General features: G+C 39.6%; 2 protein-coding genes across 3 annotated transcripts; both read right to left on the bottom strand.

Annotated features, from left to right (window-relative positions):
* Positions 1 to 1,934: 1,934 nt before the first annotated feature.
* Positions 1,935 to 7,698, bottom strand: med8 (mediator complex subunit 8). Of its 2 annotated transcripts, none has more exons than XM_074668363.1 (7): positions 7,608 to 7,698; positions 7,159 to 7,280; positions 4,984 to 5,128; positions 4,756 to 4,896; positions 4,553 to 4,640; positions 2,573 to 2,812; positions 1,935 to 2,087 (listed from the first exon to the last, which is right to left on the bottom strand). In XM_074668363.1, exons 1-7 carry the CDS (start codon positions 7,611 to 7,613, stop codon positions 2,017 to 2,019), a joined length of 813 nt encoding a protein of 270 aa, XP_074524464.1. In that variant the 5' UTR covers positions 7,614 to 7,698; the 3' UTR covers positions 1,935 to 2,016. The 2 variants fall into 2 exon arrangements, with proteins under 2 accessions (XP_074524464.1, XP_074524463.1); XM_074668362.1 differs by having other exon boundaries at positions 1,957 to 2,087; positions 2,552 to 2,812.
* A 482-nt stretch (positions 7,699 to 8,180) lies between these two features.
* On the bottom strand, positions 8,181 to 15,742 carry LOC141788973 (4-trimethylaminobutyraldehyde dehydrogenase). The gene is made up of 12 exons (XM_074668198.1): positions 15,657 to 15,742; positions 15,273 to 15,431; positions 14,031 to 14,176; positions 13,555 to 13,684; positions 13,332 to 13,466; positions 10,296 to 10,492; positions 9,915 to 10,055; positions 9,634 to 9,822; positions 9,374 to 9,461; positions 9,078 to 9,219; positions 8,777 to 8,889; positions 8,181 to 8,682 (listed from the first exon to the last, which is right to left on the bottom strand). The coding sequence occupies exons 2-12, from the start codon at positions 15,412 to 15,414 to the stop codon at positions 8,588 to 8,590; spliced, it is 1,518 nt and encodes a 505-aa protein (XP_074524299.1). The 5' UTR covers positions 15,415 to 15,431; positions 15,657 to 15,742; the 3' UTR covers positions 8,181 to 8,587.
* Positions 15,743 to 27,502: the final 11,760 nt, after the last annotated feature.

The following is a 27,502-nucleotide window of genomic DNA, read 5'->3' on the forward strand; positions in this document are numbered from 1 at the left end:
AAAGCAGCATATTTAGCTTGATTTTTTTTTTTTTTTTTTTTACGAACAGAGCTGAACCAGCCCCTCTGTATGTCTTACTTTTTACACTTTTAAGAAGACTTATATAATTTAAAAGTTATATTTAATATTTAGACATCTATCAGATATTTCAGGGCAGTTTTGTTTTATTTTTTCCTTTTAGGTCAGAAGATGTGGAATAAAGGCAAACTGTTTTTAAGTCACATGTTTTTTTTTTGTTTTTTTTTTTTTTTGTTTTTTTTGTACAAACTGGGTCCTGGACAAAGGGTGTTTTTTTATTCAAGGTGACAAGTAAAGCATGCAAGTTAGAGCCTGAACCATCAAGTCCTCAGGGTTACATTTGAAGCAATATTTAAGCTAACTATCTCTACACGAACACTGCAACAAAATTCTCAGTGAGAATCATTTAGTATCGTCCATCCCGTGTGGATATCTTTAATTTGAAACAATCAAATTAGTTTTCCGTTGACCCGTCTAATAGAAGAGATAAATAAAGCAATAAAATTAGGGTAACATCCTCAGAGGGCTGTCACTTTATTGGAAAAACAAAACTGGAAATAAATTATTGTCTGAGCACTTGTTACTTAAAAATAATCTGTGTTTCACTTTTTCGCCAAATATTTGAGAACTTAAAAATAATGATATGAAACAGGTTTATTTATTTATCATGAAATACAGATGTGACATGGCTATGGAGCGTTAAAGTGGAGCAAGTAAAGAAATTAATATCTCTGATGGACAGATTAACTCAGACATGTCTAAAGTGTATTTAATTGAACTTGTATTAAAAGACACCAGTGGAAATTAAAGCTGGTAAAACTGAAATCTCAACCTAAAAATCTAAGTTGAGTGAACTTAAAAATGGTCAGCAGACAAACACGCTGCATGAATCCTTTAACTTTGTGGAGAAGTTATTTCGAAAAGTTGATCCAGCCTCTCAGCTTCCTGAGCTTCGCAGGATGTTTTCTGTTATGTCTTTGTTTATAATTTGGACCTCATCTGTGGATGCAGGCTTGACCTTGTGCAGCTTTGAGCTGTCTCAGCAGAGCGTCTGACCGTGGTGGCTGACACAGCGAGACGTCTGCCTGTTTGGGGACAGAGGGTGTATGTAGGTCAGCCATGGGCCTGCTTGCTGTGACAGCAGCGCGGTCACTGTGCTGTGCAGCAGGACAGGGATTGGAGTGGACAGAGAGAGCCGGCGTGGAGAGAGGCCCCCCTCACACGTCAGCACCGATACTTCCTCATTTGCCCCCTTAAACACTTTGACATTATCAGGCCACACAGAGCGACGTCCACCCTCATTACTCTCACCTTTGGGTCTGCAGCAAAATGGGCAAAGAGAGGCAGGAGAGGGAGAAACCGGCAGAAACTGAGAGCAGACATCAGATCATGGTGCACGTCTGAAATGTTAGATGGTCATTTGATGGGTACGGTCCCGTTCATGTCAAGAGGCTGTGAACACTCATGCAACAAGGCAACATTTCTGATTACCTTAGATCTGTCAACACACACAGATATTTTAAAGTGGGAAACACTACAAGATTTTTTTTCAAAATACTTAAACACAGTTTTCTTTAGGATTAAAAAATGTTTGAACATTTACAGAATAATCACGTTTCTTAAATGAGATATAATATTATTCATCATGTGAACATATTACATTCTTTAAAGTAATATAACCTATCCTCCAAAATGTGACTCAATTTTGTCTTTTATTGAAAAAAAGGAGTAAACAATAGTCTCAATACAGCTGATAAATGGTGACATACTGCCACCTGGTGGCTCAAACATTGACTCAAAATATAAATGAAAATACTTCATGGTTACAAATACTTCAAGTCAGACCTTCTTCGTGTGAAACTAAGCACACCATGAGACAAATAAGGACAGCACAGGCTGCTTAATTCTACCAAAAACTTTTATTTTAATGAAAGAACACAAAGGTGAAAAGTCTGAGGGTCTGAAATGCAAAAGTTACTGAGTTAAATAAGAAAAGTCTCATCGTGGGTAAGGATGCATTGAACTGGAGGCAGATTTGATGTTTGTCTTGATGCTGCTCGGCATTTTTCCTGAGAAAGAAGGTAAAAGGAAAAATAACATTAATAAGCATAATAAAATTGTTGTTTCAAGTTTTACAGAGCTGTTAAGTCACGTTGGAATTAATAACAAGAAATGTAAAACGATATCAGGACTTTAAAAGTTGGATTAAAGCATCCCTACAGGAAAGATTTAAAATTTCCCAACAGTCAATCATGTATATTCAACCTGCATTTCCAACATGTTAGTCTATTCAGTATCATTAAACCACCCTGATCCTGAAACAGAGAGCTCTTACAACAAAAATCCCCATGACACAAGTCAGGAGATGAGGAGCAGAAAGAGACAAACAGCAGCTTCATCTGGACAAACATTTCTCTGTTTTCAACAAGTGAACTCGTGGGGTGTGTTTGATGCACAACCACCACTCACTCTGTGTGTGTGTGCGTGTGTGAGTCTGTGTGTGTGTGTGTGTGTGTGTGTGTGTAATACTAACCCAGCTCTCCAGGTCTCCTACCTGGCTGCCCTTGCTGCTGAGGCGCCACAGGTCCTCCCATACCTGCCTGCTGGCCTGAACCCCCACCAATAGTAACCTGCTGCAGGGTGGGGCCTCCACTCATCATGGGCCCCTGCCCCGGATGACCAGCAGCTACCGGACCTGGAGGCCGACATTTGGAGAGTCCTTTTCCAAAAGCAACAGCTCCGACCAGAGCGTTGGTGTCTGCGGGGTTGAAGGACGGTTTGGTCTGACGAGCTCCTGAAAAACAGTCGACATGGTTAAAATCATGGATCAACCAGGACGGGGAGGTCACCAGGAAAGTCACCTGTTTGATTCCCAGCTTGGCCCGTGGGCCTTTCTGTGTGGAGTTTGCATGTTGTTCCTGTGCATGCGTGTGTTCTCTCTGGGTACTCTGGCTTCCTCCCACAGTCCAAAAAAATGCATAATTAGGTTAACTGACCACTCTAAATAGTCCGTAGGTGTGAGTGTGTGTGTGTGTGAAAGGTTGCCTGTCTGGCTGTGTGTCAGCCCTGTGATTGACTGGCGACCAGTCCAGGGTGTACCCCACCTATTGCCCAATGACAGCGGGGATAGGCTCCAGCCACCCGCCACCCTGAACAGGATAAGCGATTCAGAAAATGAATGAATGAATGAACCAGGACAGGATTGATTTAGGGCACATCGAAGTCTCTATGACAACACCATGCCAGCTGACGAAGTTTAGTCGAGTGAAGAGATAAAACACAGAGAGAGCTGTGATTTCTGTGATTGGGAGCCTAGCTGTCAGACAGAAGAAGGACAGAAGAGCAGAAGAAAGATAAACAGGAGAGAGATAGAGCATGAGCTAAAGGCTAACACAGGTTAAACTGTTTGTGCTAATGTTCATTCCAACCCACAGTCAGCAGTTATTCTGCAGTGGTCTGTTCAAACTTAAGAGTCGATCAGTAACATGAAGAGTGAGGTTACATTAGCTTTGATTGGTAGATGACTGGCAGGACATAACCAGGATTCACTAACATTACACATTACAGACATATCTCAGAGCATCGGGCTACCAGCTGCGCTGAATATAAACGGTTACTTAACTACACAAAAACTTACAGTGTTTACCTGTTGCCATGGTAGCCTGCAGAAACGTTGAAGCAGCTCTACATATAGTTGGCTGCTACGTTTGATTGATGTCATATTTCAAACCATAGCATTACATAACTGTACTGATAAATACCTTACCTTGTTGTGTTGTAGCCAGTAAAAAGGTGTCTTTGAACAAAGAAAATTTGTTTCGACACACCCTTGCTAGAAGTAATTTATGACACTGTGTGGAGACTCCGGGCCACAAGGTGGCGAGGCAGTCCAATTAAAACAGATACTCCTCATAGCATCTTTGACGTAGATGTTTGATGTGCCCATATTGTGTATGTAGCGTTTTTTCCAGGAATAAACAGTTGGATCATTAATTGAGGCCTGCTGCATTTCTCAGTGAGCTGTTTCATCCTCTGGAATCAATTATGCAAATGAGCTCGATCTTGCCCTGCCTCTTTCAGGAAGTAACCTGCAGGCCAAGTGTGGCTTGGCTGGCAGGCTGAGAGTTACAACACTGGTGTTTGAGCTATGTTTGACCCTGAGTAGGACACAGAAGATGAACACCAAACTTTTAGCAGATGTTGTGGAGCAGAGACTGCAGCAGACGTTTCCATACAGTTAGTAACTGGGGTTTGTGCAACTTTTAAAACTTTTCTTTAGTGTAGGTGTAGGTGTATGCAGGTACCAGGCTGATATGTAGCTTCTTAATTATTGATTTTAAATTTGTTGATGAATTGAACTGTAGTCTGGAGCTTCATAAGTTACATTTTGTGTTAGTAACAACAGTGTTTGTCAGTTTAAGGCTCCACACAGAGCTACAAACCACTGTACAGAGCAAGGATGTGACATTTGTTGGGTATTTTAGAGAGCCAATTTAAATAGGTAGATTATCTGAGCAGTATGAGGGAAACATACCTGTCCCGTCTCCATCTCTGTCATCACGAGGATTGTTGAGCTTCTCCAGCAGATTAGAGCACAACTTATTTAATGTCTGGATCTGTTTCTGTTGATAAGACACAGCCACAAAGTTAGCAACATAAGAGGACTCATTTCAGCATTCTGAACAGTGAAATCATTGCTGACTCAGCACTGATCCACTCGGTCTGTGTGTCACCAACCTGTGCTACGTCTGGGCCAATCCTTGCCGCTTCAGCACTCAGCAGCTTCTCCTGCTCCTCCACCTCTGGGTCAGGCTTCGTTCTCAAATAGTCTGGAACAATCTCATGGCTGAACACTGGCACACGCTGCTCTGTGAGTTTCTGTGAGGGGACAAGCAGAGGAGGCAGTGTGATTGATTTTAAACTCTCTCAGAAACAGACACATCACTCAGCGGCTTTAATACTCACTGCCAAGTCCTCATCCCGGTCCGGAGACAGGAGCAGAGGTATTATAACCTGGTTGCGAAAAGATGGCGTCTTCTCATTCTTCAGGAGTTTATTGATGGTGTTCAGCTGACCGGACAGAAGAGCAAAGTTGTCCAAAACAGAGGGCCTGAATGAGACAAACACAGATCAGAGCATGTGAGGAAAATACAGCTCATAAAAACTCTTCGTAACATCTAGTTAAACAGCAGTGACAAGATTTAACTGCATCAATTTCTCACTGTTATGAATCTAATTTAGTGATCAGATATTGTTTGTTAACATACAGTATGAGGTCAGAGTGTGAGGTTTTAGTGTGTTCAATCACACAAATAATGTGGTATCATACTCTCCAAATCTTAAAAAAATGCAGTCAGCCGATTAAAAAAAATAATCTAATTCATCATAGAATTTGTAATTTATTAATCAAATTAATCACATTTTAATCACATACCTGCTTAGAGTCCCCAAATAAAGAATTTCAATTTTAGGACATTACAAACTTATAGTGGCTGACTAACCAAATGAGCACATGAAGAAGAGATGATAAGTAAGCGGGGGGAGGCGGGGTCTGGCGGAGCTTGTCAATCAAAATCATGCTCGTAAATTACTGTGGGTGAGAGCGCTGCGCTCTTTGGATGAGAGCTCAGCATGGATATGAGGAGAAGATGTAATTGGTAGTTCAGAGAGTAAGAGCGGTGCAATCATGAGATAAGACGACGGGGATCATGGAGAGGATCAAAGGGTGGAGAGTCCAAGATGAAGGCGAACAAAAAAAGTACATTTAGACTGTTTTTTTTTTGGATCAAAAACAGGAAGAGCACCACCAAATGAATAGCTACAAAGTAGATTATACAGTTTTGTGGCAACTTTCATCCTGTAATATACAGCCCTAGGAAAAATCAAGGGAGCACTGAAAACTACAGATTACTTGTCAGTAATAAGTAATCTGTTTTTCCGATTTTACTTTATGAAGGTTTGTGTTTGAGTAAAATTAACATTTTTGCCTTCATTTAAAATCTTTGAAAGAAGTTTCTCCCAAACTTCAAGGAAATACGTTGTTATCCAGAGCATTTAATTACAGAAAATAACAAATGGTCAAAATAACCAAAAGGATGCAGTGTTTAAAGACAAATCAAGTTCATAAGTTTTTAAACAAAGCAATACTTTAACTTAGAGTTCAGAAATGAGTTTTTGGTTAATAACCCTGATTTTTGATCACAGCTTTCAAGTGAAAAATTACTTTTGCAGAACTACGAGCACTGTCTTTTTTTTCCATCCAGCTGGATGTATGAAATGATGATAGAAATGATTGTTATACTTTTGCTTGTTAAATAAGATTCACTTCAGGAGATAATCTTATTAAACCCCCATTTAGTAAAATAATGTGTGCTTGTGTTGCAATTCAGCAGACAATAAAATAAAAAGGCTATATTACACAGAGATATGATTTCAGAAAAATTTGCATATCTCTTTTTTTTTTCTAGAGCTATAAAAATAAATGTTTTACAAATACTTTCTACCAGGGCCTGGGATGTAATGAGGTATGACTGCCACATGGTGGCTGTAGCCTCACTGGAAACTGTTTGATCTCCACCAGTTGAAAACAAAACACCTTCTCAAAAATGAAACCAAAATGAGGTTTAACAGGCACTTTAATTACAGTCTGCCGCTGTGGATTTTTTTATACAAAGTTTTGACAGTGCTCCTGCTAAACGTCTCTGGTACATGTATGTGTGGGGTGAGGGGTTGCGTGCTTGCAGCGTGTGTTTTTAGTTATTGTTCTTGCCAGTGTCTCACTTTTATTGAGCCACAGACTAATGCTCTCTAGTTGTGCCTGCACCACAGTTGTGTGCACGGAGTAATGATAATAAAGTTTGATTTGATTCGATTTGACGGAGAAGTTCAGGAACTTACTCTCTTGGATCTTGGGATCCTAACCTATTGTCTGTTTCACAGGTCAGAGCTGGCATGTTAAAAGATGTTTTAATTTGGTAATTATACCAGGGAGAACAGAAAGAGCTGAAACTTAATGAACGCCTCTTCCTGTGTTAGTTAAAGATTGTTGACATCAGGCTGCAGGAGACTCGTGTTTGAGAAGGTTTTTCGTTTATATTTAATAGCATGGACAGCAACTTCTCAGTAAAATCGTTTTCTTACCATGTTAATCTCTCGTACTCATTCTCCAGTTTATAGATGAAGCTGTGCAGAGCGCTTTTGACGTGAGCTACTCGAGAGGCGAGAGACTCCACAGACGCCTCCAGCTGCTTCTCCTCTCGTTGCTGTTGGAGGGAAATACAGTTGTAATAAACGCAGCACACGTTAAGAAAACACAAAAATACTCCACAACCTGCAAAGAGAACGAGTTGTTGAAATCCTGTTTGTGAAACTTTAAATCATGGCTTACTTCATCATTATATTTGAGGCAAACTAACCCAGCTAGCTGTTATGCTAACCTTTACCCATGTCCACACAGCTACTTCTCCCCTTCCAAACTAATAAACCTAAAAATATTTGAGCAAGTGTTGAGAATGTACTAAAAAAATACAAAAGTTACAACAAAATATCATGGTGTTGTTACCACACCAAAAAAAGAAAGACAACAGTACCTGCATTGTTGATGCTACCAACAACAAATTCTATCTTCTCATACGCTGACCGAAACACTTCCGGTTTACGTTTTCAAAATAAAAGTATTAATTTCCGCCAAATGAACACAACTTTTCAGTCAAACGAGAATTTTTTATTTGAACTTTATTCATTCTTTTTTGTACTTTACTTAAATATGCCCAGAAAGTGCATCCAAAAAGGTTTGTTCAATTATGTATTTGTGCTTCTATGCTGCTAATAATGCATAAGGCATTTGTGTGCTACCTAACTGTTATTTTGGATTGTGAGGGTCCTCAACACAGCAATCAAACTTTGAATCATTAAAATTTTTACATACATATTGATATAAATGTGAAATAAGAAAATTCATATAGGAATGACGATTTGGATTGCAAGCTGAGCTAACCATGCTGGTTTACCCTGCAAAATCCTTAACATTATTATCAGCTTAACATACACTCAAAAAAGGGGTTTTAATGTAGTGTCCCCCTTCATTCAATAAGACTTATCTATAATTAACAACCAGAAACACAGTTTATAGTCAAAACATTTTATTTTGATAAAAGGTCATGGTTGATCTAAAGTGTGCAACACTCAAGTATACAGTATAAAAACCTGACACCCAATGTGGCATCAAGTCTTCTGTAATGGTTTCCAATTTCACAGTATTTATAGCTTATTTCTAAAAGAGGCTAGAAATTCTTTTCTTCCACACATACACACATTCTCTTTTTAATAAGCTGTTTGAATAATGTTAGAGTTTGTAATCATGAACTTGCTCAATACTAAAAGTAGGTCCACTTGAAAGTAGGAAAAGTAGGAAAATGAATGTAAAGAAGGATGTCTCTCCAGCTTCTAAGGCACACAAGAAACATTGTGAAATCAGCTCCACTGATTGATATCTGCGAAGCACATGACCGAATGAGGAAGTGCTCTTTTTAAAGAAATGTAAGAGCCATGTAAACTTTGTGAGAGCTGTTTAGAAGAGACTGTCAACATCTCCCATCTCCACAACGACGGTCTTCAGCTGGGAGTAGTACTCGATTGTAACCTGGCCATTCTCCCTGCCAAAGCCTGAAAAAGACCCAAAGACATAATGTTTAAAAATAATTCAAGTCACTTGCTGAAATTGATATGGATGGGTTTTTTTGTATTAAAAAAGTTGTACCTGAGTTCTTGTATCCTCCAAACGGCACCTCAACAGGGCTAATGTTGTAGTTGTTGATGAAGCAGGTTCCTGCCTCCAGGTTCTCAGCCACGCGATGTGCTCTAGAAATGTCCCTGTAGGCAAACAAAAGAGACAATTTGGCTTTTCAGCATTAGACAGACTCGGCTGCATGCTATATGAAAACCCTACAGTGCAGACAAAAGAGTACAACCACCAATGTTTTCTAAAGCAATGCCCTGAATCAGCAGCAGACTGCTGAGTAATGGCAAAATTCAGAGTGCCCTATGCATGCTATACTGACCTAGTGAAGACTCCAGAAGCCAGTCCAAAGGTCGTGTTGTTTGCCCTCTCAATCACCTCCTCTTCTGTGTCGAAAGGCAGCACAGACATGACCGGGCCAAAGATCTCCTCCTTCACGCAGGTCATATCATCCCTGCAGTTAACTGGGACAGAAAAAGGACTGCATGTAATGTTTGATTCATGCAGGGACGCAAAACATGCACACAGGGTGATACATGACTCCAGATGTGTAACTATATAATGTCAGGAGCAAAGAAGTGTTGACAGAAGTACCAATGACATATAAAAGAGACCTACTTAGGACACAGGGTGACATGAAGTAGCCCCCTTTCAGTTTGGGGTCACTGGGAAGGAAAGGCTCTCCGCCACAAAGCACTTTGGCTCCCTAAAAAGAGACATATTAATCTAACATCCACAAGAATTAAGACATAAATATAATCAAACTTTAAAGCACTGCATCCACTCTGATAAAGAAAGTAGGAGCTACTATCAAAGCTAATTGATTTTTAAATAATTGAAGCATCACTGAAGTAGTGATGAATTGTTTTAACACACACCTCAGCCTTTGCCTGGGTGACATATGACAGCACTTTGTCCAGCTGTGGCTTGCTGATCAGTGCTCCCATTCTAGTGTCTTCCAGCAGGGGGTCACCCAGAGGGATGGCCTTGGTCCTCTTCACCACCTCTGCCAGGAACTGTGGCATGATCTCCCTTTGCACGTATACTCTGGTCCCGTTGCAGCAAACCTTGCAAACAGAGACACACACATGTACATCTGGTGAAGCTGAGAAAGAGTGTGTGAATGTAGGTAATATTATGAAAGACATGACCGTCTCACCTGTCCTTGTGTGAGATAGTTCGCCATGAGTGCTCCCTTCACTGCGTTCTCCAGCTCACAGTCTTTGAAGATGATGAGGGGAGATTTTCCTCCGAGCTCCAGAGTCACCTGCTTCACTCCTCTGGCAGACATTTCCATGACCTGGGTGTAGGAGGAAACAAGTGGGTTTAGGAACAGAGATAAATGAGCTCTTGTAGAATAACTATGACATGACAATGACCATGTCCTGATACCCTGACTATTTTAAATTGAAACACAGTTTCCTACTTCCCATGCAGGCATTATTTCCCCTCTTCTGATCTGCATCAATTCTACAATAAAACATATTTCAGAGATAAAATCACTTAGCCTGAAAACAAAAGCACTGTACTGGTCCTCTACCTTTTTGCCTGTGGGCACACTGCCGGTAAAAGAGACCTTAGCCACCATGGGGTGTTGGCAGAGCAAGCTGCCTGTCTCTGCTCCACCTTGTACCACGCAGAAGAGCCCATCAGGCACCCCGGCCTGTTTGTAGATCTCAGCCAGAATGACCGCAGTCACAGGAGTCATTGGAGAGGGCTTGAACACCATGGCATTACCTGGTTACAAACACATGATTTCACCCAGAGATAAGGTCTATGTCAGAGACACTCATTGGATTGGTGTTGGGGGTAAAAGTTTATATTTGCACATAAATAAATAGGCAAGGGCACTCATAAAAAAAATAATAAACTGTTCACATACATGAGCTTCATTATCAGGACTCATTAGCCACCAGGTAAACAAGTATAAAAGTGGATCATCATCTGGGCAGCTTGTGTCTAAGGGGCTGTTTACATGACAACGGTTTTAAGATGAAATGTAAAAGTATCATTGTGTTTCGGCACCATGATTCACACAGTGTTTTAGTCGACCGAAAACGGTCTCCAGCGTTGAATTTTTCTGAAATGCTGCCGCCACCATTCCTGTGCAGCGAGCTGCAGTTTTCAATGGAAACGCTGATGTCACCCCCTGCTTTGTGCATTACACTTTCATTGTGGCAACTTAAATCGCCATGCTCCACCCGGACAGTAACAACAGTAACAATGGCAGACTATAGCATTGGGCTTTGTGCTGCTGAATCTGCTGACTGGCTTTAAAAAAAAAAAAAGTGCATCTGTTGCACCACTTTCTGCACTCATCCTCTGTTTTGTTCATTAGCAGTCTGCTGGACTTCTTCAGGTATACGAAGGGGTGTGTCTCTACAGTTAAATCACCAATTACAGGCCTGGCATGCATACTGCTGCATGTTTTAATGGTAAAATGTAAATGGTGTATAGATGGTGCGTAAAATGGTGCCTTAACGGGGTCAGGTTTCTGTGTAAAAATTAGGGCTGCACGATTATCGCAATGTCAGCACATGCAATTCAGATTTTTCTCCATGATAACCAAGCAAGTCTGTAGACTCATCATGACACAACTTTTTTTTATAAGCACAGTCGCAATATTGTCCACCTAATCGCAAATCGCACCTTTTCCCCAAATCGTGCAGCACTAGTGAAAATGTACAGTACTCTGGTTAAACTTCGTTAAATGTCTGCTAGTATTCCAGATGCTTGTCTTAAGTGTGTCTATGAAAAGGGTATGCTCATACATTGTCTATGGAAATGTCCTAAGATTCAAGAATTTTGGAAGGGTGTTATAGAATGTTTGTCAGCGGTTTTCAAAACAAAAGTACATTTTAATGCCAAACTCTGTGTACTTGGGTTTTTTCCCGAAGAATTCATTCACGTATAACGTTCAACGTATAAACTAGTGGCGGGACTTGATTAAAAAAATTAATCGATTTAATTATGCCATTTGTAATCAATTAATCGTAATTAATCGCATTTTAATCACATCAATGCTCAACATCAGAAGCAACACTTTTCAATTCTAACAGATTTTGGTAGAAGACTAAATCACTGAATATTCTCATGCACAAGTTTAAACAACAAAATCCTGTTTATTTTGGTTGGAAGATGTTTTTTTTGTGGACACTACTTTCAAGTACATTCATCAGCCATTATGTGGTAAATAGTGCTGTCAGGAGATGAAAAAATAAACAAGTTATTTACAGGATTTGTAATTAATTGATCTAATTAATCACATTTCAATTTTATATCTGCTTAAGGTCCCCACATAAAGAATTTGAATTCTAGGGCATTACAAAATTACAGTGCATGACTAATCGAATGAATACACAAAAAAGATAAGATTTGTTAATCCTTTTTTTTCTTTCAACTGGTCAATGTTAAATAAAACGTCCATGTTCCCTGCCATTGACATTTAATTACTGTTTGCTGCGTCTACAGAAGTAAATTATATTTTTCAGCGGAGGGAGGAGGGGTCTAGTGGAGCTTGTCAATCAAAATCCTGCTCGTAAACTACTGTGGGTGAGAGCGATGCGCTCTTTGGATTACAGCTCAGCATGGATATGAGGAGAAGATGTGAGATGACAGAGGCATAGCGAGACGCTGTGAGTCAGAAAAGTTCAGGCAGCTTGCGCTCTAACTGAGGATGTGGCGCGGTAGTTCAGAGAGAAAGAGCGGCGCCATCGTGAGATAAGACAGCAGAGATCACGTAGAGGATCAAAGGATGGAGCGCCAGAGATGAACGCGATAAAAAAAGTTTGATATTTCTATTTTTTGGACCAGAAACAGGAAGAAAGACATAAAAAAAGAGAGTCCACTCTTCTTAAGTAACTTTGGTGTTTACATGGTCATAGAAAACATTAATATTTGGGTCTTAAAAGATAGTTCAAGATGCTCTGAAAATGGCTGGCAGACAATGAGTTAATCTTGCATTTTTTTTAACGCGTTAATGTGCGGTGTAATTAATTAATCTAATTAACGTGTTAAAGTCACAGCCCTGGTATAAACACTTTCAGTTAATAGACTTTGGACTTCTTCAAGCGAGGAGAGCTATTGGACTATGTTGGAAGAGTATGGATGCCCCTTCCTTGAGGATGTGGACAAAGGAACTTGCAGAATGTATTGGCTTGGACAGACTAACGTACATTGCTAAAGGCAAAAGGGGAAAGTTTATCCAGCTCTGGGAACCTTATTTCACCATTATTGAAGCCAGAAATATAGGCTTGGATTGAACAGAGATAGTAAATTTATTTTCTTATTATCATAAGCAAATTTTGATTTCAATATTATTTTTACGTATAAAATGTGTGCAAGTTGAGTGTGTGAGATTGTGTAACTTGTCACTGTGAGTTTGTATGTATGTTTGAGTCTGTCTTATGATCTGGAACTGTTTATCTGTCATTGTATGTATCTTGTATGTTAAAAAACTGCAATAAAAATATTGGGGGAAAAAAGGTGCAGGTTATTCACAGATAACTTCAACAAACTGCAGTTATTTCCTTAAATCAATTGTTGAAATTGGTGATCAAGGCTTTGACAAACTCACCACATGCCAGAGCAGGGGCAGACTTCCATGCTGCAATCTGGAAGGGGTAATTCCACGCTCCGATTCCTGCACACACACCAAGGGCCTCTCTCCGGGTGTATGCGAATGCTCCTCCAGGAAGCTGGATGTGCTGACCTTTAATAAATGAAACGCTGGGAAAAGTCTAAAAAGATATAAAACCAAGTCTCTAAAATAGGAAGATCATTTGTTTTTGTGCACCTACCTGCGAGTGTCCCAGCCATCCCAGCATAGTACTCAATACACTGCCAGGCGATGTCGATATCCACCAGAGCTTCAGTGATCGTCTTGCCATTGTTGATCACTTCCAGCTTTGCAATTTTGTCCCTTTTTTCCTGTTTTACCCAATTAAAGCACAAAAAGTTTTTTTTTAAACCAATTCTTAACACATGGTTTAGTGACATGTTTATTTGATTACATAATAATAACAAACTGGTGCCAACTTCCTGATATCTAAGAGGCTACACAGTCCGTAACACAGACACATAAACTGTTATATTGTGATAAAGTAGGCCAAGGGTTCAGAGTAGGGCCAAGTTTGTGTTGGTAATGAACAACTAGCGTCTGTCTTCCTGCAGCCTTTCAACAGTCAGCAACAATTAATGTTTCACAACACTGACACATCACAGGCGGTGTTTTAGGAATGCATATGGTGATGAAACAGCAGCTTGACCGTCTCACCCTGATGATACGTGCAGCCTCGAGCATGACCCGAGCTCTCTCCATGCCGGCCAACTTGCTCCATTTCTTGTAAGCAGCATGAGCGCTCCTAATGGCTGCGTCCACCTCCTCAGCCCCACAGGGGATCAACTGGCACAGGACACGGCCTGCAGAAACAACGTCAACAAGGTGCATTTACCAAATCATATCCCAACAACATATCACGGACAATCCAAGAATGAGAGCTCAACTCTCTAGTTTGAGGATTAGTGAGCACCAAAGGAGGAATCTTTCTGTCCTATATGTATTATCATGGCACAATCTGAAGGTGGATATTGGACCAAGACACAAAGGCACATCCACAGCCATGCTCTCAGAGCAGAGCATGAACCCACACACAAGCCAACAACTCTGAGGAACACAAAATTTGATAGTCCCTGTTAATTGTTAACCTAAACTCATTTTTGTTTACATTTTTTTAAGTTCCTCCCACAACTTTTCAGAAGTCTTTCTGTGTTTTTCTCCAGTTCTGAATCTTACAGTGCCGCACATCTTCTTACAGCAACTGGCACTTATAATTTCTCAAATTGTCTGAAATGTTTTTAGGAATGTTTTTTGTTATTTAATGGCATAAAGGGAACAGCTTTTACTAGCCACTATCTCGTGGTTTCATCACTTTACAACCAGGGGCTGATAAAGACATTAAAAAAAAATCTTCTAATTTAAAAAAAAAAAAAAAAAAAAAAACATTCTCAGCATACAGCCTTTCACTGTGTCAGACACGGGGACAGACTGCATGCCCTGAGGTATTAAAAAAGCAACAGAGCTTAGTCTTATAGCCTGTGGTGGCCTTGTTTACATTTGCAGGTCATACAGACACATTAGTGCCATTTATAGTATGTTTTGGGAGCACTTTAAGAATAATTATGGTATTAAAATACTATGCAACAGAAAATAATTATTGGAAAATATTAGTAAAATGTATGCAGCAAACTTTTATGTAACCATGTTTTCCTCAAAATCAATGTTAGGCACAAAGAACTTCAGTGAGTCCATCTTATCAGAGCAGTAAAGGGAGGAGTCCATTCAAAGTTTACTCTTGGTTCAGTTACGTAACAGCTGTGCCCCCAGCTGAACCCACAGTATGGATATATGTCACTAGTGCTACCAGCAGGTTCCCTTTGACGACATTCACAAGTTATAACACCTTACTAAATGGTTTACTCAGTTTGTTAACCTCGCTTACTGCATTGCATAATTTACCAGTTGAAGGTTCAAACACGGGTTCTGCGTTTTTCTCCTGTCGTGGTTTGATTCGCTTCCCATCCCAGAAGTTCAGATGGTCGGAGACCACCAAGGTCCCGGTAGCGGTTCCGGGCATGGTGTCGAGGATGGACTGAGACATTTTCACAAGGACAGGACCTGTAAAAGCACAGAGAATCAAAGTACATGTGCTTTGCAAAGCAGCACTCTGTGCACACGAACGCTAACGTTAGTCCCTGTAGTAGAAGTTAGCTGTACATGCTAAAGTGAAGCTAGCGGAACACGCCCCGCTAAGCTAAGCAATGCTTAATTTTCTTACTTTGCGGGAGTGCACACGTCGAAATATGTCAGAGTGTAATAAGAGGAGACATGTTAATATCATACCGTTCGAGCTTCTGCAGGACGACTGTGTGCACTACTCACGGACGGACAAATAAATAGTCTGATTATGTCTTACGTCACCAGACAGGGCACGCCTCTTTCTATAGGGGCTCATTCTTTTTTTCAGAGGGCCACAGCGGATTTTGTGAAAACACGTTTCAGCAGCTCTTACTGATATATGTACCAGTTAAGTCACATATGAATGCTCTTTTTGTTAACTGTTTATTTTAGTGAGTCCGTTAAAAAAAGTCACCCATTCAATGTGCTCAAACATACTTGTACTTTTTTTTTTACAGACTTATGAAATCAAACCTCACCTGTGCCTTAACTGTCTCTTGATACCAGATGATAAGTAGTCCGTCAGGATCTTGATTTTATTTTTTCCCCCTAGAATATTATTGGACAATTATTTTTGACTAGAAAACAGCACTTTTAGCCCCGAATAATTCTTATCCTGCATTCAGATGCACTTTTTTTTTGTCTTTTCAGTTCCATTTTATAACTTTAATCTTTTCTTGTGCCTGTATTTTTTCCCATCATGATAAATACATTAATTTTAAGTTGTCAGCTGTAAGAGTTATTCTCTGGCTTTGTTTATACACTTGACAGAAAGTATAAATATAGGCCTACACATGATTCAGATCATGATTGATTTCAGTGACATAATTAATATTGCCAGATTAAAGCTGGCACCATATGAAAATGGACCTTGGGCCAAGACTTGACCCCAAGCCTCACTTTTGGACATGCCTGCTGAGTGAATCTATGTCATGTTTGAATTTGTCTGAAAGGTACGTTTATTTTTCATTGAATGAAGTTGGTTTGATTGTTTGTTTGTTTGTTTGTTTGTTTTTTTTTCAGAAAATCTGCATATGTTGTGCAGCCAAACATTGAAGTGAACAGATAAACTGACCATCCATGAGTGTTTTGCTTTACTCAGGGCTGATCACGTGGTTACAGACTTGATTGGAATCAGACATTACATCCTGATCATCCGATACATATAATCATTCTCGTTATTTTTATCAACTCTATAATATTTCAAAACTGATGGGAAAAATAACAGTTTAGGATTCACTACCGTCATGTGGCAGTACAGAGTCACACCACCTAAACTCCACATAGAAACAATGCAGGGCATGACATCACTTTAGGTCTCAGTATCAGCAGATACTCAAAATCGAATGACTTGGACTGGAGGGCACAAACCTGATCAGGACATCCTTATTGAAAATATAAATTAAAAAGGCTGGCATAACTCATAAGCACAAAAAACAACAACAATTTTAATAAACATGCAGCTGAGGACCTACCAATTCTCTTTTCAGCCTCTGCAAATTTCTGTTGCAACATAAAAATAGAAGCAAGAAAATCAACAACTGTTCAATAACACACGCTGCCCTGAGAAAATCTACCCTGGCTGATGAAGGTTAAATATGTCTTTTACCCTTAGATGAAGTGTTGACTTTCTTGGGCTTTAAGGTACGCGGTAATTGGGAACCTGTTAGAAAAACAAACAAACAAAAAAACAAACAACAACAACAACAACAAAAACCCATCAGAATGAACAAGTCTTCACCCTCTTTCTATGTACCTTTTAATGGTCTGCAAAAACAGTCCATGTCCTGTTGAGTTGCATGTTAATTCACTATCAAACTTTTTATTTCAGAGCTCAAAGTGAGGTGTTACATAATGTTAATTTGTCCAAGACAAACCCGTAATAGTCTTTTATTATACTAGAAATGATGATGAATGAAGCAGTGTAGCCTCATGTTAAAAAGCAAGGACAAACATATTATACAGTCATGTTGTATGTACTGTTTCCAGAGGAGTTATACCAACCTCCTGCAGACGGCTGCAGGAGGAGGTTGGTAAAACAACCTGTCTGCCCGTCCACCAATAGGTGTCCACATGTGTCCCTCTTCTTCCTCACTTTGTCTTTCGTCCTTTTTGCTGCTAACCTTCTTCTTTCTTCTGATTTTAAAACATTTATGAATTATGTGATGCAAGATATGGATTTTTTGTTTTGACAAGGATGATACAGAACTAAAAAAAAAAAAACCAAACAAACAAAAAAACACTACAACTGAGGTTGTGTCCTGGATATCACCCTAAAAGTGATGCATGTTGCCTCTTTTGCTTACCACACTTACTGCATAGATTCAGAGCATGGTGCATCATGATTAGTAAAGAGGTCTGCTTTGACTTTGGAGTGAGAGCAATAACTCAAGGATCAAAGTCTGTGCTGCTGTCTCTCTGATTTCTGTCCAAACTGGAGCCAGAGTTTGTTTTCACTTCAAACATGTACTGGCCTGAGTTTCTGTCCTGAATGAGGACACATAAAGTCTGACTCTCTGAGTGTGAAGGTCCTTCCCAGTGTGACGCTCTGGCATTGAGCAGCCAGCTATTGCCATTAACCCAGGTAAACCTAAACAATACGGTTACAAGGGATTACTCATGCCTGCAAGTTAGTTTTATACAGCCCTGTGATACATGTTACTAACAATTACCGGTGTACTGTACTGTATACACCAACTCCTTCAGACAATAGAAAGCCAGACCTTGATTATTCTATGGTAAGCTTTGTCATCAATGATTTTCATCTGTTCTCTGTGGTGGAGGATGATGGTTGAAAGCAGAGGTCTTTAACAGGGAGTCCGCGACCCCTGGGGGTTTCGTGGAGGTACTGCAAGGGGTCAATGACATTTGGGTTGATAAGGCAATTTTTTATATTTTCAAATAGTTATTCCCAAATATTTCCATTTTTAATCTTGTTGTTGTCTTTGAAGACACATGCATAGATGCACTGAGACCAAAGATGTTATCTTTCAGTCAGAAATGAACACACTCAGCAACAGCAGCTCTCTCAAACTGCACACAGGTTCACTCAGCTTTCAACTCTAGCTCCTCAAGACAGAGGAAGACCCGCCTCTGTTGCTGCTCAGCCAATCACACGCCTGCATGTTTTATACTGGCTCTGTCAGGTTTCCCAGAACAGCTTCATACTGAATGCACACCAACAAAGTACTTAGACCTGGTTTAATTTAGTACATTTGATATATGGGGAGGTCCCTGCAGCGTCCTTCCATCAGTTAGGGGGTCCTTGGTCTGAAAAGTGTTGAAGACCCCTGGTTTAAAGGGCTGGAGGTGAAACTGGATCCCTTATACAGTCTGCCAACAAGAAAGGCTCTGAGGACATGGTGGTTCAAAGTTATGAGGACGAGAAGGACAAGGCCAAAGCTGAGCTCCAGGGTGCTAAGACTGTGAGCCACATGTTGGACACATGGATGCTAGTGGCATAGCCAGAAATCAACCTGCGGCAAGACCTGAATAAAAGTGGTCAGGCCACATAATGAGCTTCACAAATAGTCCAAAGGCATTTAGCGTTACAGTACAGGCTCTACCCCTAGTTTTTTTGAACACCAGCAGAATGAAATGAAGCCTGCTGCTGAATATGAAATATATATATTTTTTTTTACAACAGGCAGACATGAAGAGATAAGGAATGCAAATAAAAAAACAAACAAACAAACAAACAAACAAAAACATTAAGTCAATTTAACCTTCGGGATCCTAAGCAGATCCTGGTTGTTTTTGTTTCGGTCACTGTTTTTTCATTTTTCTTTGCAAACTCAAATCTTGTAACTCTATAGCTTCAAGACAACCATGACTATAGACTTACTCAATTATGTCTTTATGCAGTTAAACAAAACTTAAAAACAATAAATCATTAGAAAAAAAGAACAACTTTAATTGAATTTTTCTGATGTTATCCTTTTAGAAAGTGAAAAAAATAAGGATTTAGTGTACAACACATTTCCAGGTAGCCTCAAGTCTAAGGAACACAGAAAAACTGTGGTGATGGAACTTAATTTAAATAATCTACACATTTTGATGTATGGATATTTTGAGTAACTATGGACTCATTTTTCACTGTAATTTGAAGTTCTGCACCTCTTATTGGGTAAGACAAAATTTAAAGGATTTTTGAAGCATGAATACATGCTGTGTGCCAATCAATCAATCAATCAATCAATCAATCAATCAATCAATCAATCAATCAATCAATCAATCAATCAATCTTTATTTGTATAGCGCCACATCAAAAAAACATAATCTCAAGACACTTTACAAAATTATTTACAGGTCTAGACCCGTAAATGTGTATACAATTTTATTTGGAGAAACCCAACATCAAGACGAGATGGGGTCTTATCTATCTTAATCCACCATGAGTACAGGTATACAATCAATCAGAGCCTACTGAGAGCAGGAAGAAGTGTAAAAATGTTTGCTATTTACAGAGTTTAACTTTAGCAAACAGCTTATTTTCTGCAAATTCTCAAAGAAGACATGAGAATCAAACTGATGTTGATAAACTTCTCCCATCTTCTTTGGCCTATTTATGTTCAGGTTATCAGGCACCTTTAGAAACTTGAGAATCTGATGACTGTTATTGGATTGGACAAATGGTTTTAAATGCCAGTCATTTCAAAACAAGTGGTATTTGGTCCTGCTGGGTGGTCTGAGATGCAGAGGACAGATTTATCAATAAAATAGAGCAGTTTGGTTGGCTGGGTCAGGGCAAGAAGTGGGCAAGCTAAGGCCCAGCCAGACCTGCTCATAGACACGACACTGGTGGATGCATACCTGGCTGTCACCTGACACTTTGTCAGCAGGAATGATCAGCTGTTCACTGTTCTTCAGAGAGCAGCCCTAAGTGCATTGAAGACACTCCTAGCCTTGATGAAACTGGCAGCATGAGCAGGAGGTAGGAATGGATACTGAATTAGGTATTTCTATAGGTACTGACTGAATTCTGTCTGTAGTTTCAAGCACCGATTCATGTAAAATCAAGCGGTTCCATGTTTTGGTACCTAAACGCATTCTTGTGACATTGAGGGAGTCGGAGAGTAGGAGGTTTTCATAACTGGACATGTACACAGCTGGGCAAGTTTATATACTGAGAATTAAATATGTTAAATTGAGAAACTTTGAGATGTTATCATTAAACATATTAATTTTCATTACCACAAAAAAAAGTGAAGCACTTATGGGGTTACAAACAGATGTGCTGAATAAGGAACATGGTCTACACGTATTTATGGTCATTATCATTAGTAGTATTATGATTATTATATTGTACCTGTTTGCAACCATACAATCACTCATTGCAGTGGAGCAGGGATGTGCAGGCAATTCAAACTTCAGACAGTCCATGAACTTACATGTATCCATTGTTGTCAGGTTGCTTAGGTCAATAAGTAGGATGAAGACAGATTTGTAAAACTATGTATGTTCAGAAACCTTATGACATAACAAATCAGAAAACCAATGTTGCCATTTTTCTGAGATCGTCATGACAGCCATCTTGGATCTTTCAAAAACAAATTTCTCCATATCTCGTCTCCTATATGACCTAAATTCATGGTTTCAATGGTTAAATCTACATTTTTGGGGGCAAGGAATCCAATGGAGTCGACTGTCCTTCTAATTGAGGCATGTATGGTTGTGTATTTTGCATCTTTACATGATAAAATGGTATTTTATGGTCATTTGGATATGTATGTCGTCCAAAAAATGTAATATTATTATTATATTATTATAAACCTTGCAGTTGACTCAATGCAATTGCTAACTAGCTATGCCATGTAGACCTAGCGTCAACATTATACTGATAAAGCAATATACCTGGACCTGAGACACAGCCTGGCTCACTGTAGACTTATTTATCCCAGCTAGGTACACAGCTACTCCATATCAAATAAAATTGACAAGTAATATTGATTATGAGATGATTTTACTCATTTTGAAAATATAATTAACCTTGCAGTTGACACAATTCAATTGCTAACTAGGGTTACCTTGGCCATTCCATGTAGGCCCAGCATCAACATTACACTGATAGAGCAACATACCTGGATTCATCTGACATGTATTGGCACCATCTGTTTTATTCACAGCCAAAAATGTAGAAGCCAGTGGAATCTTGAATTCCAGAATTCTCTTCCAATTCTTCTTCTCCAATCTTGAATAATTAGGGTAACGTAAGAGTTGAGCTACGGTAAATCAACATTCAATTAGGATAGGATAGGTATAGGTATTGTCATGATGACCTGATTGCTTCATTATGACAATTCTATGCAACACTGTGTGATGTTATGACTATGGGAAGCAAAGTACTGATATAACAGCCTTGTGTTGATTGGTCATTTTCTTGTTGATTTTTTGTGATTGGTGCTCTTGTTATTGTATCTAAATTAATGTTCTATTCTGTATTAATCATAAGCTGTGAAGTTAAGGTAGAGAGATCACATTTTTTCTGTCACACTACCACACCTCTTTTCTCGTTTCCTCAATCAATCAATCAATCAATCAATCAATCAATCAATCAATCAATCAATCAATCAATCAATCAATCAATCAATCAATCAATCAATTTAAGTGTCAAAACTGTTACCACATGCATCAGATTATTTGTGCTCACAGTTTTTGAAGGTATCATAGCGAGTGAACTGAAAATATACGCCTCTATAGGGACCTTTTTATTTCATTGGGGGGGACCATTCTACAAAATGCAAGAAAAAAAGCCAGGCATGTTTCAATCAAAACAGCCAGCTATTTTATCATGTAAAACACTCTAAGACATGATTAAGATGCAAAATACCCACCTATACATGTCTTATTTACAGTGTAGTCAGCTCCATTGGATTCCTTGCCCCCCAAAATGTAGATTCAACCATTGAAATCATGAATTCAGGTCATCTAAGAGGTAAGATATAGAGAAACTCGTTTTTGAAAGGAGCCGTTTTTAAAGCTCCAAGATGGCTGCTATAACAATCTCAGAAAAAAAATGGCAAAAATGTATAGTTTTACAAATCTCTGTCTTCATCCTACAAACTCATCTGGCTGAACTTAGTGGCCCTGACTATTGCGCCTTGTTATGTTGACCACTAGGTGTCCTACTCGAGCACTGTGTGTCATTGAAGCCAGAGTAATGAAACATGTTGTAATCCTCGAACAGCCATCACGGCCACTAGAGTGCGCACACATACCATATTATTCTCACTCAGTCTGCATATATGGACAACAGCTCACTGTTTTACAAACAGCTTTTTAATCCAGGGATGAGTTCCCATCATAAGTAAACACACACACATATACAAGCATATTTATAATCATCACATTCACTTAAAATTCAAAATTAATCTCAGAAACAGTTAAAAAACCTCAGCATGTATTGATAATACCAACATTTAACAGTTTGAGCCACAAAGAGCTGCTCCATCTCTTTTTACATGCAGAAATAATCAAACTAGATTTTTTATGTTTGTTTTTGGGGGGTGTAAGCAAGAGTGGGGGCAGCATGCAAATCCAAATCTAGGAGTACTTGCAGAATCAATAAATAAAAAAAATCAAAAAGTCTGCACACCAGAAGTTGCTCTGCTACAAACTCACTCCTACCTATGCTCTTATACAGTCGTGCACAGACTTTTCAAAGAAAAAGAAAGACAGAAAAAAAAACAAGCACACACAGCACGTTTTTGAGGGCACTAAACTCAGTGTGTTTCTGGGAGCAGTTATCCTGTTTTAATCAGCAAAGGGGATAGTAAAGTGTGTTTCCTCCAACCAAGCTGGCACTTAATCAAGCATTTTTGCCCCCAAGAGTGCCCAAGCACGAGTTTTGACTTTCCAAAGGGCACCAAAGCATTGTCACTTTTATGCTGTGGGATTAAAATGTGTCCCACTTTAAGAAAAGGTCCGGGATCAAATTCTTCTTTCAACCTTTTAGGAGTCAGAGTGTCCCAGGTCAATGTTTTGAAATATCTGACAGTGTAAATAAAATGAGACATATGTGAGAAGACCATTGCTCAGTGGTCAAAGGGACCTGAAAGTCTGTGATCAGGAAGCTTAAGCGGTTAAATAATGACCGTAAAAACACATCTTAATGTTACCCTGGGATCACTGAAGAGGTGTTAAAGATAGAAATACAAACATTTGGTTGTGGGTCAGGATTCGTTGTTCCATTGAAATGATCCACAAAGACTTTACATAATCAAGTGTTTCTGTAACTGAAAGACAGCAATCTGAAGCACACCCACATTTTTGGCGTGCTATGAAGTTTTACTGAGAGGGAGTAAACGGTGCATCTGGAGCCTCAGATAAAGAATCAGTCTCTGCTTGTTGCAGGGGAAAAAAATCTGACCTAATTAATTTTTCATATCAGCAGGTCAATGAGGCCTCTGACTGAGCTCAGGTCATTGATAGGAACAGACATAGAGAGGTGGTATGTTGTTGGCATGTGTGATTTGATTTTTGTTTAACTGAATGATGAAAACAAATGGAAGTTATTGCAGAAAAAAAGTTCAGTACAGTGGATTTACTCACCACCCGAGAAGCTAATAAGTGAGCTCCTGGTGGAGTTAAAGCTAGACGGATAACAACATTTCTGACTCCGGCGTAACACACAGCCCTTCACCTTTCCTGGTATGAACCCTGATATGTTGTCTGTTGGAGCCAAACACACGCCCGGATCTGTGTCAGCACATCATCAAATTCTCAAACACACATTACAGACTACGCCCTGAGATCAGACGCAGCGAAACCTTCTCAGGTGTGACGTAAGGATGAGTGTTCACACACTGCCTGTGGCACTGGGACGAGGAGCGAGAAACAAAGAACAAAAAAATGTCCTGCCAAGTCAGCCATGACAGACGAAGCAGGTGACACAAAACTGCAGCATCGAGTTCCTCATGCAAATCAGACTGAGCGCTGAGCTAAACCTCAAGTGGTAGAAGAAGTAGATAATAGTATCAAGGTGTGTTGTCTGATTCAGACGTCTGTCTTCGGTTAAAGAGAAATGAAGTGAGTGTTTCTTGTGGGAAAGACTCCTAGATCCTTTTTACTACCAACTCTCTGCTCCATTTCTCCTGAAGCTTCCTGTCCTCTGTGAACTGTGTCCTCTTTGTTCGAGTGTCTGACCTGAGCTCTCACTTTACGGTGCCACAGGTTTCCTCTTACCAAAGCGTCAGGTTTCACTCAGGTGAAAAACACAGGGAGGGAGGAGCGTACGCTGAGTGTGGAGGAAACTGGCTGCCACAGCGACCTGGAATTAACAGACAGAGATCTCAGCCTCACTCTCCTTGGGTTTTGTGTTATCTTTCTCTCTGACAGACTCTTTTTTTCACATGCACTGTCCTGACATAACACCAGGGTGAATACCAGGAAGGCTGTTACAGACATGAATCACTGTTTCACTTTGTTTTGGCGGAGAATCCAAATTTCTGCTGAATTTCCTCACCTGACATTGAATTTCCGCTCTCTCTGTCTTTCTCCTGAGAAAACACTGATATTCTCCTCTAAAGGACAAAAACAAAGCCTGTGAGAGTGCTGTGATACCAGCATGTACAACGAAACGTCATCTTCACTTCTGACAAACTGGACTGTTTTCTTTAAACTTATTTGGCCCAGAAGAAATCCTCACATCAACAACAAACCTTAACAAACCAGAGACAAGTCGTCTGTCACCAAAACACTGCTGTAGGTGAACAGATGTCAGTTGAAGATAACAGTTTCCTCATTAATTTGACCTGTTTTTTAAAATGAATAGAGACAAACTTACATTTCAAAGACACAAACCTTAATTTGTATATCGCTACCTTGACAAAAATAAGCCCTCAAAAGAGTTTCTGCCTTATTATGGGATGCATTTTTTCACAGTAATAAGGTAGCTTGGTTTTAGTTTTATTAGTTTTATATAAAAACAGCTTGGCCTGCAAGGCTGGCATGCTACGCAGGGTGTGTAGGCTCACAGGGAAGATAAGTTGTTCTGTAAACACAACATGTTCAGGCTGCTTTCTCTGTCTGTTTCACTGTGTGTGTGTTTGTGTGTGTGATTGTGTGATTGTGTGTGCGTGTATGGGTGTGTGAGTGGGCCAATGACTGTTCATGCTCTGATTCAGGTTGGCAGTATACAGTTTCCAGTCGAGCCGGTTTCAAAGCTTGGAGCGAACAGGATGACTCCACCCCTGCACCCAGTGAAGCTGAGGACAAATCTTCTCTTCCTGTTTCACACCCAGCGTGGTAAATCAGGTCAAAATAAACGTAACAGTAATCCGTATGTACAGCTGGGTGCAGTTAATCCCACATCTGAACCCTGTTTTTTTTTTTTTTTTTTTTTTTTTTTTTTTTTAGCTATCTCAAAGGACAATGTGACAGGCTAAAATTCAAGTGGTGAAGACAAACACCTTCAATGGGTTTGTTGGGTTTCATGATGCAACATGTTCATGATCTGAAAGTTTAATGACTAAACATTTGTAAAAAAAAAAAAAAAAACAATCCACTGGCATCACTGAGCTTTGATAGCTTCATGCACCTCTTTTTCTACAAATTAGTTTTTAAATGTGTGAATAACCTAGCCACTAAACCCCTTTCCAAATTTGTTCAAAGGCAGAGTGAATGGAAACTGTAATATCTAAAAACGTATGTCAACATTTGGACAGTCGCCCTTCTCTGTTAATGGTGGTAAACTCTGAAAATCATTAACAACTGAAATCAAACTAAACACAGATTTAATATCCTTCACTGTCCTTCAAGTGTTGGCTGAAAGCAAGACAGAGCTGTAACCATTCTTAGTCCGCCATGTTTTTAAATTACTGTCTGAACTGGTTCATATATTTTTTTTTCTTTTTCTTTTTTTTTTTAAATTTTGCAGTCATTCTGTAAATTTTTTTTGCTATTTTATTGCTGCTAGATATAAATTTTATGATCTAGTTTTTAAAAGGCCCAAATAAGGACTTGACAAAAGTTAGATTATCAGTTTCTATAAACTCTCTGCATTTTTTTTTTTCAAAAACCTTTTGTCTGAATAAATGGTGCACATTGTTAGCAACAATTCACTCTGCCCTAGGGATGGGTACCGAATCAGGTACTTTTCTAGGTACCGACCAAAGTATGTCAAAAGTACAGGGTACTTTGTAAAAAAAAAGGCACCATGTTTTGGTACCTGAATGTATCTTTGTGACTGTAGGGGAGTGGAACAGCAGGTGATTTTCCATACTGGATATGAACACAACATTATACACAGTATTAATAAATATGTTAGATTGAAAAACATACAGGGCTGCACAGTGGCGCAACGGTTAGCGCTGCAGCCTCACTGCAAGGAGGTCACAGGTCGATTCCCAACTTGGCCAGTGGGATTCTCCCTGTGCATGTGTGGGCTCTCTCCGGGTACTCCGGCTTCTTCCCACAGTCCAAAAACATGCTCATCAGGTTGATTGAACACTCTAAATTGTCCCTAGGTGTGAGTGTGTGAGTGAATAGTTGTCTGTCTCTGTGTCAGCCCTGTGATTGGCTGGAGACCAGTCCAAGGTGTACTCTGCCTCTTGCCCAATGACAGCTGGGATAGGCTCCAGCCCCCCCGCGACCATGAAAAGGATAAGCAGTTAAGAAAATGAATGAAAAAAAAAATGTTATAAACACAAATTGATATTTTTTGCCACATAACACAAAAAAGTACTGAAAACTGAGTACCAGTACTGACTGCCAGGCACCGTGCATTGGTACCGTATTGTTTCAAATGTGAAATGTACCCCATCCTTACTCTGCCCCCACTCTCTGAACACCAGCTTTGGTTGTCATTAGATGCTCTCACACAGAAATGTCCAAAAGTCAGCGTCTTTATCAAGGATCATTTAGTTTATGCTTGTTCTTTGTATGCATAGATAATTTAAAAGTTATTCAAGAGAACAAACATACTCTGTCTTGTTTTTTTTTATTAACCTTTTTTTTTTCAAACCTGGATAGACAAATCTTGAACCTCAGATCTTTCCCCCGTCAAAGCTGTC

This window comes from Halichoeres trimaculatus, unplaced genomic scaffold (assembly GCF_033239565.1).
Source record: "Halichoeres trimaculatus isolate MK-OKI-2021-1 unplaced genomic scaffold, fHalTri1.1 fHalTri1_scaffold_4, whole genome shotgun sequence".
NCBI lineage: Eukaryota > Metazoa > Chordata > Actinopteri > Labriformes > Labridae > Halichoeres > Halichoeres trimaculatus.

Bases quoted from the DNA above. Each gene is read 5' to 3' on its own strand.
- med8 (XM_074668362.1), bottom strand. The intron at 4,897-4,983 runs GTGAGTATTAAA...GTCCCCTCACAG, and splicing joins ACCGGGATGAGGACTTGGCA to AAACTCACAGAGCAGCGTGT. The intron at 2,813-4,552 runs GTATGTTTCCCT...ACTGTTTTTCAG, and splicing joins CAGAGATGGAGACGGGACAG to GAGCTCGTCAGACCAAACCG.
- LOC141788973 (XM_074668198.1), bottom strand. From the start codon at position 15,414: ATGTCTCAGTCCATCCTCGACACCATGCCCGGAACCGCTACCGGGACC. The intron at 10,056-10,295 runs GTAGAGGACCAG...TCCTACACCCAG, and splicing joins GTGTGCCCACAGGCAAAAAG to GTCATGGAAATGTCTGCCAG. The intron at 8,890-9,077 runs GTCAGTATAGCA...GTTTGCCTACAG, and splicing joins GCTTCTGGAGTCTTCACTAG to GGACATTTCTAGAGCACATC.